A 16,095-nucleotide genomic window follows, 5' to 3' on the forward strand; every position below is an offset into this window, starting at 1 on the left:
TTGCAATGTGCAAACCAGGTCCATGTAAAGCCAGATCATGTCCACCTGTCTGCCCTATGCAGCAAGCTCATTTCCAGGTCTGCCCTTTATCTACATATTGGATAAGACTGTTGACTCTGGGCCTATGCACGGAAAGTCCAATTTGCATAGTTCCAAAACTGCAAAACACGACTGTACACCTTGAACCTCTGAGCTGGACAGGTGGAGTTGCCATGATCCTGCTTCCCAACCACATGTATATTCCTCTACACGCTTAGTGCCTTAGTGAAACCAGCCCACTGCCGCTTTACTATGGTATCAGATGTCTTTTAGTAAGTGAACATTAGCTGAGAAGCTAATTGTATATTTGTAAAATAAATAAACATTACAAGAAATATGGGAAAGTATTTCTGTCCGAAGTATTGCTTTTCCCATTTTCTATAACTGCTCAAGAGAGATTCTGTGTAAAAAGCCAGCCACTTACTACATGCATTTGGAGCATATCAATTCCAAAATGCGCCAAGTGTTTGGCTATGTGTGGGTCCAAAACCGCCTCCTCTTCATCAAAGGAATAGACATCTGCAGAAATAAGAACAAAAGGGGCAGATCAAGTACTGTTAGCCATCAATATTATTTATTTAACAGCAAGCGACTCTGAAACATTGCCACCTACGTAACAGACTGAGCGATGGCAATACATTTTGCTGCACACATGGCAGTCTAGTTATTAAGAAAATACAGTGATTCAGTACAATTTGTTCATTGCCAAGGCTTCCGTTGATAACTGGGAGATACCTATTCTGCGGTGCCCTTCAGACATTACAACCGCAGTGAGGAAAGCCACTTTTCTGTAGCTTCATTCCACATTGCAATGAGTTGCTGTGCTACAGTATCGCTTGAGTCAAGCAGACATCTGTGGCATGCCTGTTCACACCTGCTCTGCTCTTCCAGGAAATTATGGAACCAAGATGATGTGGGTTTATCTGCAGCAGGCTTAATGTTCAGTGTGCATTGGTTAAACGGAAGGATGGTCCCACCTCAGGTCACAGGGCTGGACAAATTAAACTGCAATTAGGAAAGTTGACTAGAAGATCTGAGCACTGCACTTAAATCTGGAAGTTCTGCATTCAAAATTCATTTACTTGGTTCACACATAACAACAACTTATTGTTTAACCAACCCCATGGGTTGTCATGCACAAGAGCAGGCGTACTGCCTCCCACATACATGCCACTTCTGCTTTTCAAACAGCAACTTACAATCGGCTAATTAATAGGTTGTTAGTGTGACATCTGAACCCAGACACATTGGGTTGTCCGCAGGTTAACCAACTTAAAGTTAACCCATGGTTTATTCTGAGGTTAACTTTGGGTTGTTTAACCCATGAATAACCCAAAGTGTGAGTTCAGACCTCACACTAACAACCTACGAATGAGCCTACAAATTTAACATAAAATTAAATGAATTGTAGATCTCTACTGATATTTTGTATGTAGTTGCTATTATTAAGTTGCCATGTGGGTCTATTTGGTTGAAAAGCAATAGAATAGAAATTTTTGGACTCTTAAGTTCTGCACTGCAAAAGCAGCAATGTTGCCCTTGATCAACGTTTGATGTGTCAGCACTTCAACATTAAATGGCATCACTCCAGTGCATTAATTAACACAGTTTGTTAGAAAGGTTTACAATCTCTTTAAAGAAAGTACTTTATTTGATGCTGGAATGGCCCCTTTGAGTTATGCTGCCAAAGTCTTATCAAGCCTGGCATTTCTCTGCCAGTGCCTGCCAAGGATGACCCCACTGGCATTTATGGATACCCAGTGTGCCCTTCTGTGGGCATTCCATGTTAAGGGAGCCTCTGTTTCTCAGTGCGTGTTATTGTTCCCCTCTATGAACATGAGCTCAGAGATTTCGCATGCTTTTCCAGTTAAGTCACAATGCAGCTTGACACCTGGAAAACGTTTCTGTGTTCATCAGAGTGGCCTTACATGGACCTTGACCATTATTCCTTTCATCAATACTGGATGTCTGATTGGAGAGTAGCAAACAAACAAGGATAATGAACTCACTTAAAAAAAACAACTAGGAGAGAGCAGCAATGTATGTATTTGCTATATTTATATCCCACTTTTCCTCCAAGGAACCAAAGGCAGCATACATAATCCAACTCCTCTTCATTTTATCATCACAACAACCCTATTGATTGATTGATTGATTGATTGATTGATTGATTGCATTTTTATACCACCCAGTAGCCGAAGCTCCCTGGGCGGTATAAAAATGCAAGAAACTCCTATGAAGTAGGTTAGCCTGAAAGTCAAGTTACTGAGTGTCAGTAAATGGCCCAAAGTCATCCAGTGAGCTTCATGGCCAACCCATCTTCCAGACCAACACTCTACCCACTATACCAAATCCATTCCATATGTGTTTTGTGGATTGTCAGGCAACTTTTTCCAGTTTCTAAATTTGCGCAAATTCACACATGTGCCAATTCCCCCAAATGCATACTTTTATGCTTTAGCATACGGAAGAAATTTGCATTTTGGACAAAGTTTTTTTTTTAAATTTATTTTTTTGCATATTTTCCTATGATAAAATTTGTGCAAAATCCCCAAAGTTCCGCAGACTCCCCAGACAGGGGAAAAGCCAATCTGCTGCAGAATCCACAGGTCAAATTCATAAAAATCTGAAGTCATTTGGTTCGTTGCAGATTTCTCGAAGATCCCTAACCACAACTCAGCCCTAACACAGCAACACAAATAGACTTAAAAGCCATTTGTCTCTTCTGGGGTCCAGCTGAGGTGAATATGTAAGTTTCAGACAGTCTTCTCCAACCTGGCACCTCGAAGCATGTTGGACCACAATTCTCATTAACCCCAGCCTCTATGCTGGTTGGGAATGATGGGAATGGTAGTCCAACACATCTGGAGGGCTCCAAGATGGAGAAGGTTATTCTAGGAAAACTTGGGATACAAATCTTGGTTCAGCCACAACACTTTACCTTGGGCTAGATACTATCTTTTAACTTAACCTACCCCACAGGGCTATTTGGGAGAAGGTGGGGACAGGAATCCCATGTACTCAATTTTGAGCTTCTTGGAGGAAAGGTTCAATGCAGGTGTAAATAATAATAATAATAATAATAATAATAATAATAATAATAATAATAATATAGCACCAACAATGTACTTGGTGCTGTACAGAATATACAAATAAGAGGCTTACAATCTAAAATCACATTAAAACATATGAAGGGGGGAAGGGGTTACACAAAACAGAAATAAAGGAATAATCATAGCAATGAGAACAGTAAATCAGGCTATCAAAAGCTATGGAAAACAGATGAGTTTTCAAACACGTTTTAAAATCTAAGATGGAACTCGTAGTTCGTAGATTCTCTGGAAGAGCATTATAAGCAAACGGGGCAGCCAAAGAGAACAGGCAAAGCCGGGTAAGAGAGATAGAAACTCTTGGGCAGGAGAGCAACATAGCATTTGAAGAACGGAGGATACAAGGGGGAGTTTATTACATTTACTACTCTTCAGGCTATAAGTTTTAATTGACTTGAGTAATGCGACTCAGTTTTAAAATCAGTTTGAACATTTGCTCTCCAATTAAGCAATGAAGCCGACCACAGGCAGAGAAAAGTTCACTACCATGAAATCTACACAGATGTACCAACTTCCTCCTTCAATGAAACTGTTCAGAACAAACTCGAACCTCCCACAATACTGACCGCAAACTTGTTTCACCGTGTGTTTTTGAAAGCCTTTTGCTACCCAATCAGTCCCAAATTAGATGAAAAAGAACATGTTAAAAATAAACAAGACACTCCCAGTTGCAGTGCTCGGGGATGAAAAACAATGCATGGGCCACTATTGGGGGCGGGGAAGAAGTGTACAGAAATACATTGGTGGTGGTGGTGCTCCCTCAGCCATGCTAACAGAGTTGCTTGCAAGGTTTGCAACTTTAAGGTGTCGTCATTATTACTATATAAAGCCTTAAGCAGCTTGAGACCACATCACCCTAGGATGTGCCTCATCTTTGCGCTCATCAAAGGGAAGGTGTAACATGCTCGTGAGGTCTGCCTCAGGAGTAGAGCCATTCAGTGTCAAAACACCCATGCTCTGGAATGTTTTTATTATTATTATTATTATTATTATTATTATTGTTGTTGTTGTTGTTGTTGTTGTTGTTGTTGTTGTTTCCCGCATTTTGCCCAATGCTGGGCCTCAAGGCAGCCTTACAACGTTTAAAATATACATGGGGTGGGGGGTACAAAACCATAACCATTTAAAATACACAACAAAATTATAAGACATTAACATAGATGGAGGGCCAGATTATTCTCCAAAGGCCTGCTGGAACAAAAAAGTTTTAGCCTGCTTCCGAAAGCCCATCAAGGAGGGAGCCAGCCTAGCTTCCCCAGGAAGAGAGTTCCAGAGCACCAGAGCAGCCACCGAGAAGGCCCTCTCCCATGTTCCCACCAAGCGTGCCTCTGAAGAAGGTGGGACTGAAAGAAGGGCTTCTCCAGAAGATCTCAAAGCACGGGCAGGCTCATAAGGGAGAATACGTTCTTTCAAATAACCTGGACCTGAGCCATATAGGGCTTTATAGGTCATAACCAGCACTTTGAATTGTGCCCGGAAACAGACTGGAAGCCAGTGGAGCTGTTTTAACAGGGGAGTTGTGTGCTCCCTGTAACCAGCCCCGGTCAACAATCTGGCTGCAGCTCTTTGAACCAGCTGGAGTTTCTGAACACTCTTCAAAGGCAGCCCCACGTAGAGCGCATTACAGTAATCAAAGTGGGATGTAATTAAGGCATGTGTCACCGTGGCCAGGTCCGACATCTCTAGGAACGGGTACAGCTGGCGCACTAGCTTTAATTGTGCAAATGAACTCCTGGCCACCGCTGAAACCTGGGCATCCAGGCTCAGGGCTGAATCCAGAAGTACACCCAAGCTGCAGACCTGCATCTTCAGGAAGAGTGTAACCCCATCCAACACAAGCTGAATCCCTATTCCCTGATCTGCCTTTTGACTGACCAGGAGCACCTCTGTCTTATCTGGATTAAGCTTCAATTTGTTCACCCTCATCCAATCCATTATGCCAATAAACACTGGTTTAGCACAGAAACTGTTTCCTTGTTATTACACAGGCCCCCACATTCCTGATGTTTGGATGTCTTCTCAAGACCCACCTTTTCACACAGGCTTTCCCTGAAATGCAACGCAGGCCGCAATGGCCTGTAGCACACAGTGGAGTATGGGGTTTTCCTGCTGATCAGCATTTCCTTGTTATTGTGCAATGTTATTGTTAGGCTTTATTGTTGTTTTGATGGGAATTGGCATTGTATGTTCACCACTTTGATAATTCTGAGGAAAGTGGTATGTAAGTATGGGGGGGGGGAGAAAGAAAATAAACGGGGAATTAGATTTGTAGATGTAACCTACCGTAGAATGATATATGTATGCATAATAACTGTAAAATCCTCTACTAAGGCCATAGCTAGACAAGGGGGTTTGAGAGCAACGATCTCGTGATTTTATGATTGGAGATCGTCACCCTTGTCTACACACAGCGCACGATGTCCCAGGAGGAAGAGGACGTTGCGCCTGCCTTTTTTTTTTTTCAATCGGAGAAGAGCGCCTGGCCACACGATCATCCCGAGACCGCGGAAAAAACAGGGGGAAAGGGTAGGGTGATATCCCAGGCCAAGGGAGGGATCATCCCTTCCTGCTCACGGGATGCCCTGTGCATCACCGGGATATTGCCTGGTCTAGTCATAGCCTGAAACTCTGTGCCCTTATTAGCCAATTGAAACCTATACTTTTATGCCAAGTCCCAAGCCAATGTATCGGTCCTCTTAACAGCCTGCTTTGGCCACGTTATTACACAGGTGACCTCGGAGCACACTCTTGATCTGCTCCTGGCTAGATGGAAGCTCTCCAGGGCAGCATGTCAAGAGTGCATCACTCCAGGTACATATGCCTCACAAGCATCCCTTCCTTGAAATACATTTCGCCCCTGTGCTCTCGGCGCACAACCATCAACAATGGCAGAGGCCACTTTGCCCTTTTCAGCTGCAGCCAGGCTTCCCGATGATTTAATTGCTTCCTGACGCAGCATTAATTCTACGGTAGACATATGAGAGGTGGCGGGACGGACCTTAGAAAGCGGCCAGCTGAGCCATGGGGCCCTTGGGAGCTGCGTGACAAACGCTGCAACGCTAAAGGGGCTTGCAAAGCCTTTTGTTCTAAATGTGCAGCACTGCGAGGAAGCGGCAGGCTCGAGACAAGTGCCAAATCTGTCTGGGTAAAGCGATGCTGCCCAGAGAATTAAAATCAGCTCTGGGCTCAGACTGCTGATGTCAGTTGGACATCTGTGCTCTGCCTAGCTCGTCCCCTAGCTCCTTTCCCCATGACTACTAGGAAGAGCGTGACAAACCACGCGAAATAGTAAGAACTGCACGATTTCTCTTAATTTGTGTCACTGAAACAGGTGACAGCTTTCCATGTTTGTGTAGGTACAGAATTTATGTCGCCTTTGTCTACAATAGCAGCTGACATAGTGATTCTCTAGGTGAGACCACAAGAAGCCACAGGAATCTAGGAGGCATGGGAATCCCTGTCCATAGTTTTAAGTGCCAGGAGATGATGGAGGATGCAGAAGGCATCTTAGTCAGCACTGTACAAAACACACAGTTGCTATCTAGATAGCTGCCCTTGTTGACACCAGCAGTCTGAGCCAAAGGCAGAATAATCCTGACGAAAGTGACCCAGGCCTTCACTGCGGCCTCCCAGGGCTCAAACAGGTATGGATGGGAATTTCTCTGCCCTCAGATCGTGAGACAGTGCCCACCCCCCACCAGACATTTTGCTTACGAAATCGACTCATTAGCAGTGACTGGTTGTGTAGAGCGGGTTAGTTGTTCTTGTTTTGCAAAGAGTAAATATTGCCCAGTGCAGAACACTGAGTGCGTTCACATGACACACTAGCCCATGACAGCCGACTAGTCACACAAGGTGCGTTACTTTGTGAACAACCCTGCGTAGTGAGCATACCTGCCAGATGATCAGTGTGTGGCTTGTTTGCTCCATCATCCCCCCTCCCTCCCCCTCCACCCAGAATCCCAGAGGACCTGGTGGCAGACTCGTCTTGTCTGCCACCAAGTCCCCCTTCCTGGCTCTTATCACAAACCTGATTGTGATCGGAGCTCTTTTTTTTTTGTTGTTGTTATTTTCCTGGTCCTGTTTTTGGGACTGAGAAATTTTGCGCAAGTCACTCTGTGTGCTAAAAAGTGCTACAGAAGTAAAAAAGGGGGGGAATGCAATAACGAACAATGCCACAATGAAAGATCTCAGACTGTGACAAAGCAATGCTCATCCACACAACACAAGAAGCAGCATAGTTATGCTACTGTAATCAAAACTACAAAACAAAATAAAGAATAAAGCACATGAAGAGCTTGATTATGCTTCGGGGGTTGGGGATCGCTGTCATCTCAGACTTATTATCCTGAGAAGAGAATCCCTGTCCACGCAACAAGGATTTCCTCAGCACTTCAGTCACATATCCGTGGCAAGACATTCGCAGGTCACAAAATCACTGTGGTCTAGTTCTCACCGAGGTGACAAAATGCAGGTTGCTTACCTGTAACTGTAGTTCTTCGAGTGGTCATCTATGCATTCACACATATGGGCTTTGCGCCTGCGCAGAGACCAGACCGGAACCTTCTCTAGCTAAGTGGAACGTTTTTGGCGGGAACCCCTCCCCCACGCTACCGCGCATGTCCATGGGGTTCCCGCCCTTACCTCAGTTTACAGGAGTCCGACGTTGTGCCCCCATAAACATGAGAGTAAATAAAATAAGGTACATTCCACAATAAAACAGTGTCATTTGTAAGTCTCACACCACCAAGTGGGGATGGTGGGTGGGTTGTGTGAATGCATAGATGACCACTCGAAGAACTACAGTTACAGGTAAGCAACCTGCATTTCTTCTTCGTGGTCTCTATGCATCACACATATGGGCGAGTAGCAAGCTGACATACCTTTGGAGGTGGGTTGGTGCATCATCTGAAGATCTCTGAAAGCACTGTCCTCCCAAATGAGCAGTCCTGCCTCGCACGGGTGTCCAAACTGTAGTGCTTGACAAACGTGGATGGAGTGGACCACGTTGCGGCTCTACAGACTTCAGTCAGTGGAACACCTCTGGTGAAAGCCACCGACGTTGAAACAGCTCTGGTAGAATGAGCTGTTACAGGTTTCACTAACTCTAATTTAGCAATAGAGTAGGCCAATTCTATTGTCTCCACTATCCAGCGTGAAAGTCGTTGGCAGGAGACAGGGAGTCCCTTAGAAGGCTCACCATAACAAATAAACAGTTGCTTTGTTTTTCTAAATGTCTCTGTCCTGTCTTTATAAAAAGCAAGAGCCCTTCTTACATCGAGAGTATGCAAGGAAGACTCAAGAGGTGTAGATGGATTGGGAAAGAAAGCAGGCAAAGTAATGTGCTGGGACAGATGAAAAGGTGACACTACCTTAGGTAGGAAGGCTGGGTCCGTGCGTAGCACAACCTTGTCCTTATGAAAAATAGTATACGGGACATCTATCCTAAGAGCTTTAAGCTCACTTGCACGTCTTGCCGATGTAATGGCTACTAAAAAGACAGTCTTTAAAGTAAGCAGCCTAAGGTCTGTCGACACCATGGGCTCGAAGGGCTTGCGTGTCAATGCTTGCAGCACAACTGACAGGCTCCAAGGCGGCACGATAGTCTTCACAGTCGGTATCGTGTTCTTCAGACCTTTCAGAAATTTCTTGGTTGTTGGATGGGTAAAAGGTGTAAAACCATCCACACCCCGGTGAAAAGATGTAATCGCAGCAAGGTGAACCCTGATGGATGCGAGCTTAAGTCCCTGCTGGAAAAGTGTCAATAAATAATTAAGGATGAAGGGTAAGTGGCAAGATTCTGGTGTTTGATCTTGTACTGAAGCAAAGTTCCGAAATCTTTGCCACTTTGCTGCATAAGTTTTCCTAGTGGAAGGCTTTAGTGCTGCCAATATAATGTGATCCACAGTCAAAGTTCTAGTTGCAGAGGAGGAGTGGTTGTTATCCTCCATGCAGTCATCTTGAGGGTCGACAGATCTGCGTGTCGAACCCTGCCCTGGTGTCGAGACAGTAGCTTCGGTGTCGACGGGAGCCTGATGTAATCCCCTCTCGATAACCGAAGAGCGTGTGAGAACCACGTCTGTCGAGGCCACCACGGCGTGATCAGGATGCAATCGGAGTTGTCCATCTGGATCTTGGCTATCACTCTTGTCAAAAGTGGAAAGGGAGGAAACATGTACAGGAGATTCCCTCTCCAAGTCCTGGTGAAAGCGTCTCCTAGAGAGCGCCTTCCTTTTCCTGCCCTGCTGCAAAACTTGGCGCAGACTGCGTTGTCCTCGGTAGCGAAGACATCGACAACAGGGCGGCCCCAGTACCGAAAAAGGCTTTCCCGCACTTCGACGTCGAGCTCCCACTCGTGGTCGACATGGAAGGATCTGCTGAGAGAGTCCGCAGTGACGTTTTCCTTGCCGGCTACATGGATCGCAGTCAGGTAAGTCCTTCTCTTTATGCACCAGTTCCATATCCTGAGTGCAGAACGGTTCAGGGGGTGTGATCTTGTTCCACCCTGCCTGTTGATGTATGCCACTACAGTAGTATTGTCTGTCGCGATCAAGACATTCTTGCCCTCGATCATCTGTGCAAATGCTTTTACTGCATTTTCTACTGCCAGGAGTTCGAGATGGTTGATGTGATGCTCCCTCTGTGATCGAGGCCAACGACCCTGAGAGGTTAAAGAGCTGCAATGGGCTCCCCATCCTTCTAAAGATGCATCCGTCGTGATCGTTACCGAAGGCGCGTCTTGTTGGAATGGAACGCCTTCGAGAAGAGTCGACATCGAGAACCACCATCTCAGGGATGCCCTCACCTGCTTCGGTATCGAAAGGTAAGTTCGTCGAGCATTGTGTCTGAGGTCGAAAGTCCTCAAAAACCAGGCCTGCAAGATCCTCATTCTGAGCCTTGCAAATCTGATGACCGCCGTAGTAGCTGCCATCAATCCTAACAGTCTCTGAATTGTCCATGCCGAAACCTTCCGGCGGCTCTCGGTATCGATGGCTAACTGCTGTAAGGTGTTCGCCCTGGTTGACGGTAAGTATGCCCTCCCGTCTCGAGAGGATAGGGTTACCCCTATGAAGTCCAATCTCTGCTGCGGAGTCAAAATGGACTTTTCGTGGTTGACCCACAGCCCCAACGAGTCCAACAGGTTGAGGGTGGTTAGTATATCCGACTGGAGCGCCTCGCTGCTGTCCGCTACGAGAAGCCAATCGTCCAGGTACGGATACACGTAAATGCCTTTCTGCCTTAGGTGAGCACATACCACCGCCATAACCTTCGTGAAGACCCTCGGCGCCGTGGCCAATCCGAACGGAAGAACGGTGAACTGGTACTGGGACGCTCCGATCGAAAACCGAAGGTAAGCTTGATGCGACTTCCTGATGGAAATGTGGAAGTACGCATCCTTCAGATCCACCACTGCAAACCAAACTCCTTTCTGTAGAAGCTGCAGAATTGAAGTAACCGTTGTCATACGGAACTTCCTCGGGGTGATGAACTTGTTCAGCTGTCTTAAGTCCATGATCGGTCGAAGACCTCCATCTTTCTTCGGGACCGTGAAGTAACGAGAGAAAAATCCCTGATTGAGTTCCTCTGCAGGTACGGGAGGGATGGCTCCCTTCGATAGTAAGGTCTGTACCTCGAGCAGCAGAGGAGGGGATGGAGTCGTTGCTTTCACGCCGGAAAAAGGAGGGAGGGCATCGAGCTCGATGGCATAGCCCGAGTTGATGATAGTGAGCACCCAGGAGTCTGTTGTTATTAACTCCCATTGATGGTAATGGGGTGCTAGGCGGTTCGCAAAAGGGGGTGGATCTGGAGCCGAGGAGTCAAACCCGCTGCTTCTTAGAGAAGTCGGGCTGACGCTTTTCCTGTTGGAAACGGCTCTGATAAGGCCGCTTCCTTTGAAGTTGTTGCTGCTGCTGCCTTGGTTGCTGGTATTGGGGCCGTTGTTGTTGTGGAGGAGGTCTTATCCATCTCTTCTGTCGGTATTGAGTCTGTGGAGGAGGAGCAGTAAACCCCATCTTTTTGGCTGTTGTTCTCGCCTTGTAGATAGAGTCCAGCGTCTCGTCGGTCTTTGTATTAAATAGACCTTCGCCATCGAATGGCATGCTCTCTATCCTCCCTTTCGTTTCTTGAGTAAGATTGGCTGATCTGAGCCAAGCGTGCCTCCTCAAAGAAATGGCCCCCATCATCGACTTTGAGTGGCAATCCACCTGATGTCGAGCGGTAGACAATTGCTGCCTTGCTATGGCTGTCGCTTCATTCTGGAATACTCTTGCGAGCTCCTTCTTATCCTCCGGAAGATGTTCGCATAGAGAACCCATCTTTTCCCAAAGGAAAATCTGATATCTCGCCATAGTTGCCTCGTACACCGATGCTCTGATGCCCAAAGATGAGGACGAGTAAACTCTCCTGCCAGTTTGGTCCAATTTCCTCCCCTCTCTATCGACAGGTGCAGAATGAGTCTTTTGTGACTGTCCCTGTGCCGATTCCACTACAATGGAATTCGGCTTAGGATGTTGAAGCAAAAATTGTGCATCCTCTTCCTTAACTTTATAGAGTGTCTCCAATCTCTTTGATGTTGCCTGTGTCACTGCAGGGGTTTTCCATGACAGTTGAGCCGTTTGTTTCAAGGCTTGAGGAACAGGAATGGCCAAACGTTGGTTCGTTGTCGACTGAAAGACATCATAAATTGGGTCGACTACCGATTCATCTGTTTCCTGTATGTCAAGTCCCAATGCTCTGGACATCCTAAGCATATGGTCCGAAAAACGAACCATATCGTCCGAAGGAGAGGACGGGTCTGTATCATCGATTGCATCGTCAGGTGAAGGGGCAGCTGGAGCAACTGAATGTTCAGATTCAGAATCGGAAGGATAGTTATCCTCTGGTGAGGATAACGTCACCACTTGCAGACCATGTTGTTCATCTTGCGGTAGCACAGTAGCGGATGCAGCAGATGGTATTGCTTGCTGTGCACGGTGTCGAGGCGTCGATACCGTCGACATTAACTGAGCGGATGGAGAAGGCAGAGGCAACTGGCAGACTCTTGTTGATGGAGGAGGTTGTGCATAATAACCTTCCTGCTGGTAGTAACCTTGATCCCCTTGAAAATATTGTTGAGGACGGTATCTTTCCCAGTCATAATATCTAGGCTGGGAATCAGAGTACTGCGATGCTCTGTCCCAATCTGTTCTTGAGGTCCGTCTTGGGGAAGGCTGTACGAGTTCTTGCGGCCTCATAGGTTGCCGAGCGGACGTTACCGACACTGAATCCCGAATTTCACCCTCTGATAAACTTGGAGGACATGTCGGTATCATGGCCGTCGGTACTGACATAGATCTCGGTACCGAAGGTGACCTCGGTATCGAAGTGGTCGGTACGGCAGGAGGCGTGGAATGGCTCTTGGCCGATTCCCGATGTCGAGGTGACGGTACGGTGGATTTCTCCACATCCCTCTTTTTCTTCTTCTTCTTTTTCTTCTCCGGCTCAGAAGAAGATATCAGAGTTCTGGCTGTTTTAGGGATTGTCTTAGCCATAGAACTCGATAAAGACCGACCAGGCGTGAGGGGTATCTCAGCCCTATTTGCTCTGGTCTGCACTTCAGTGCTATGGTCTGACGGTTTCTCCGCAACAGTCTTTGTAACTGCCGTTTTACGGGCAACAGACTTATGAACCGCCGTTCTTTCCATTGAAGGGGCCTCTGTGGCCTTGAGAGCCTTCTCCCAAAGTACGGAGCGGAGTCGGTCTGCTCGGTGTTTTCTGGTTTGTTTGGTAAAAGACATACAATGGTGGCAGGTCTCTACCACATGTCCCTCTCCCAAACAGATAATGCACAAAGAATGGCCGTCAGACGGAGGGAGCTTAGCTCCACATTTGACGCACTTTCTAAATGGTGCTTTGATTGCCATAAAGGCCTCACACGACCGAAGTCGCTGAGGAGAAATCTAACTACAAAAAACTTTTTTTTTTTTTTTTTTATAGATAAAGAGAGAAAAAAGGGACGAAAAAGAAGAAAGCTGAAGAAAAGGTAAGCTAGAAAAGTATTTTAAACAGATCTACAGAGAAAACGCTAGAGGTAAAGTTATTCGGTCTAGGCACAACGGCGGACGACGAAGAACTGAGGTAAGGGCGGGAACCCCATGGACATGCGCGGTAGCGTGGGGGAGGGGTTCCCGCCAAAAACGTTCCACTTAGCTAGAGAAGGTTCCGGTCTGGTCTCTGCGCAGGCGCAAAGCCCATATGTGTGATGCATAGAGACCACGAAGAAGAACCTGTGCCTTTGGCTGTAGCACTTGACATTTTGATTGAAAGTCCTGTGTACAAAAAGATTCCTACATATAAAAAAGCTAGCTTGTGAGAAAGGGTTGGGCTAAAACCCTTATCCCTGACGTACTATCTTTCTATGTGTACAATGTGATAAGTGTGTGTGTGTGCATGAGAGAGTGAGAGAGAGAGAGAGAGAGAGAGTCAGGAGGCATTTGATCATATGAACCCCCACCCACAGTCTGAAATAATACAGCCCAGACACAGTTTTACCACCTCTGTGAGAACTGGAGCCATAAATCTCTATGGAATGATGAGCTCCACACATCAGAGATAACAACCTTGCTGCTGACGCTATGATTATCCCAGGATGAAACAGGCGAGTCAAAAGCCCCTGATTTTTCCAAGGCTTGGGGTGTGTGTGTGTCTCAATTCATTTCAATTTCACTCCCTTAACTAGTCCACTAGGCAAAAGGTTAAAAGAAGCCCAGAGGACTTGTATTGCAAGATTAATCACAAAAAGGTTTCAAAAACAAGACAGCAATCCAAGACTCCATAAGTGAATCAAAACAGAACAAATCACCCATGGAATAGCTTGCAATGCAGCCATAGAGCACTGCCCAATCCCTGCCCGATGTCTGATGGAAAGGACAGACCCCACCGTTCCTTCCTTGCCTTTGCTGCAGATATTGCTGAACCGCATCCTACAGAGTTCTTTTATTGACTATCACAGTTATTACAGACCAAGGAAATGCTGAAGCCAAACAGGTAAAACGAAGCAGGGCTGATGAGATGGAGGGAGCAAGTGAAGGCCCTGGAACGGAGAAGCAAAACAAAGGCCCACCTGCAAACATCTGCTGCTCTTTCGTTCGCAATGAAAGGGTGAGGTGTTGAGTTATTGCCAGAACTTTTCTCTCTCTGGAACTCTGTTTGTGCTCAGAAACTAACACACATCACACAGGTCTTACACAGCAGAGCTGGTTTATTTCCTTCAGGCTTCTGTGCAGTTCAATTCAGATCAGTTCAGATCAGCACACTGAGGCATACACAGAGAGCAGTGATCAGAGAGCAGTGATCAGTAAGCAGTGATCAGTAAGCAGTGATCAGATCCATTTTACACAAGTGAGAAACTATATACAGATCTACACAATTCTTATCTACATTACATACAGCTGTGATGAGGCTAACTTAGAATCTTGGCAAGGTTCCCAGAACAGCCTCTATCTCAAGGTAATTGCCCACAGATAGACTTTCTCTGTTTAACCCTGAGATAGCCATACACACACAATTTTAATGACTAAGCAAGTATTTCTTTTCATATACTTAACAGTCCTCCTCTTGCGCATGTTGTTTAAATTGTGTTACAATCTGAGACCCAGCTTTAAAAGCATCTCTTTGTGTTTTACCATTGATACTGGTTTTTGTGAATAAATCAGCCAACATCATTTCAGATGGACAATATTCAAGCTTAATCCAGCCCTTCTGAATTATATCTTTCACATGAGAATCCTCTGCTACCAATCTTGCTCTGTAACGTTCCACCTGTCCTTTCTCATTTTGTTTTACTTTGAATACCCATTTACAGGTAATGGCTTTACGACCTTCAGGTAAAGGTACTAGCTCCCACGTTTCATTTTTTTCCATTGCTCTGATTTCCTCTGACATTGCTTCATGCCAGCCCTGAGCTTCTGTAGGTTCCATTTCCTGAATTTCCTCAAATGAAGTAGGTTCATAGGCTATTAGTAAAGCTCTATGAGAAACCTGTTTGCTTTGGTATTCATCTGAGTAACGAATTGGAGCTTTGCGTTCCCTTTCTGATCGTCTTGGCATAGTTACAGGCATAGTTTCCTCCTCTACAGTTTCTTCCCCCTCCCTCTCTTGCTGAGATTGTTCAGGAATTTCTTCTGTTTCTACAGCTTTCTGTTCTACAGGCAAACTTACATACTGTTTTGTTTCCTGCATTTGTTCATGAAAAACTACATCTCTGCTCACAATTACACTTTTGTGATATGGAGACCACAAACGATAGCCTTTTGTTTGTGTATCATATCCCAACAGTTTACATTCCAAACCTCTTTGAGCTAGCTTTCCTGGTCTGTTTTCTTTCTGAACATGAGCAAAACATTTACTTCCAAAAACCCTTATATGTGACACTCTAGGTTTTCTTTTGTAAAACATTTCATATGGAGTTTTTTCATGTACAGAGTGGTAAAGCCTGTTTAACAAATAATTTGAGGTGGACAAAGCTTCTGCCCAGAACAGATTAGACAATCCTGACTCTTTCAATAGAGCTCTTAACATGTTCTGCAAGGTTCTGTTTTTCCTTTCTGCAACTCCATTTTGAAATGGTGAATATGGAGCAGTAAGGTCATGTTGTATACCCTCATCACTGAGGAATTTTTTTAATTGGTTGCTAAGAAATTCACCTCCCCGGTCCGTTCTTAGATTAGCTATAGGTTCTTTAAATCTATTTTTACTCCACTTAACAAAGGCTTTGAACTTTCCAAAAGTTTCACTCTTCTGTTTTAACACATACACAAATCCAAATCTACTGTAATCATCAACAATAGACAAGAAAAATCTGTTTCCTCCTTGACTTGTCTCAAAAGGACCTGCAAGATCTGCATGAATTAATTCAAAAATTCTTTTTGTTGTTCTCTCACTATGTTTTGGAATGTTTGACTTATGA

At 45.4% G+C, this 16,095-nt stretch overlaps 1 protein-coding gene across 1 annotated transcript in view; it reads right to left on the reverse strand.

Moving 5' to 3' along the window:
- USP13 (ubiquitin specific peptidase 13) overlaps positions 1–16,095 on the reverse strand; it is a 115,229-nt gene that overhangs the window by 41,315 nt on the left and 57,819 nt on the right. Inside the window, exon 7 of the mRNA XM_063131937.1 lies at positions 464–558. Within this exon, the coding sequence (XP_062988007.1) occupies positions 464–558 (95 nt within the window). The remainder of the gene's footprint in view (positions 1–463; positions 559–16,095) is intronic.

This window comes from Elgaria multicarinata, chromosome 8, assembly GCF_023053635.1.
Source record: "Elgaria multicarinata webbii isolate HBS135686 ecotype San Diego chromosome 8, rElgMul1.1.pri, whole genome shotgun sequence".
In the NCBI taxonomy this organism is placed as follows: Eukaryota; Metazoa; Chordata; class Lepidosauria; order Squamata; family Anguidae; genus Elgaria; species Elgaria multicarinata.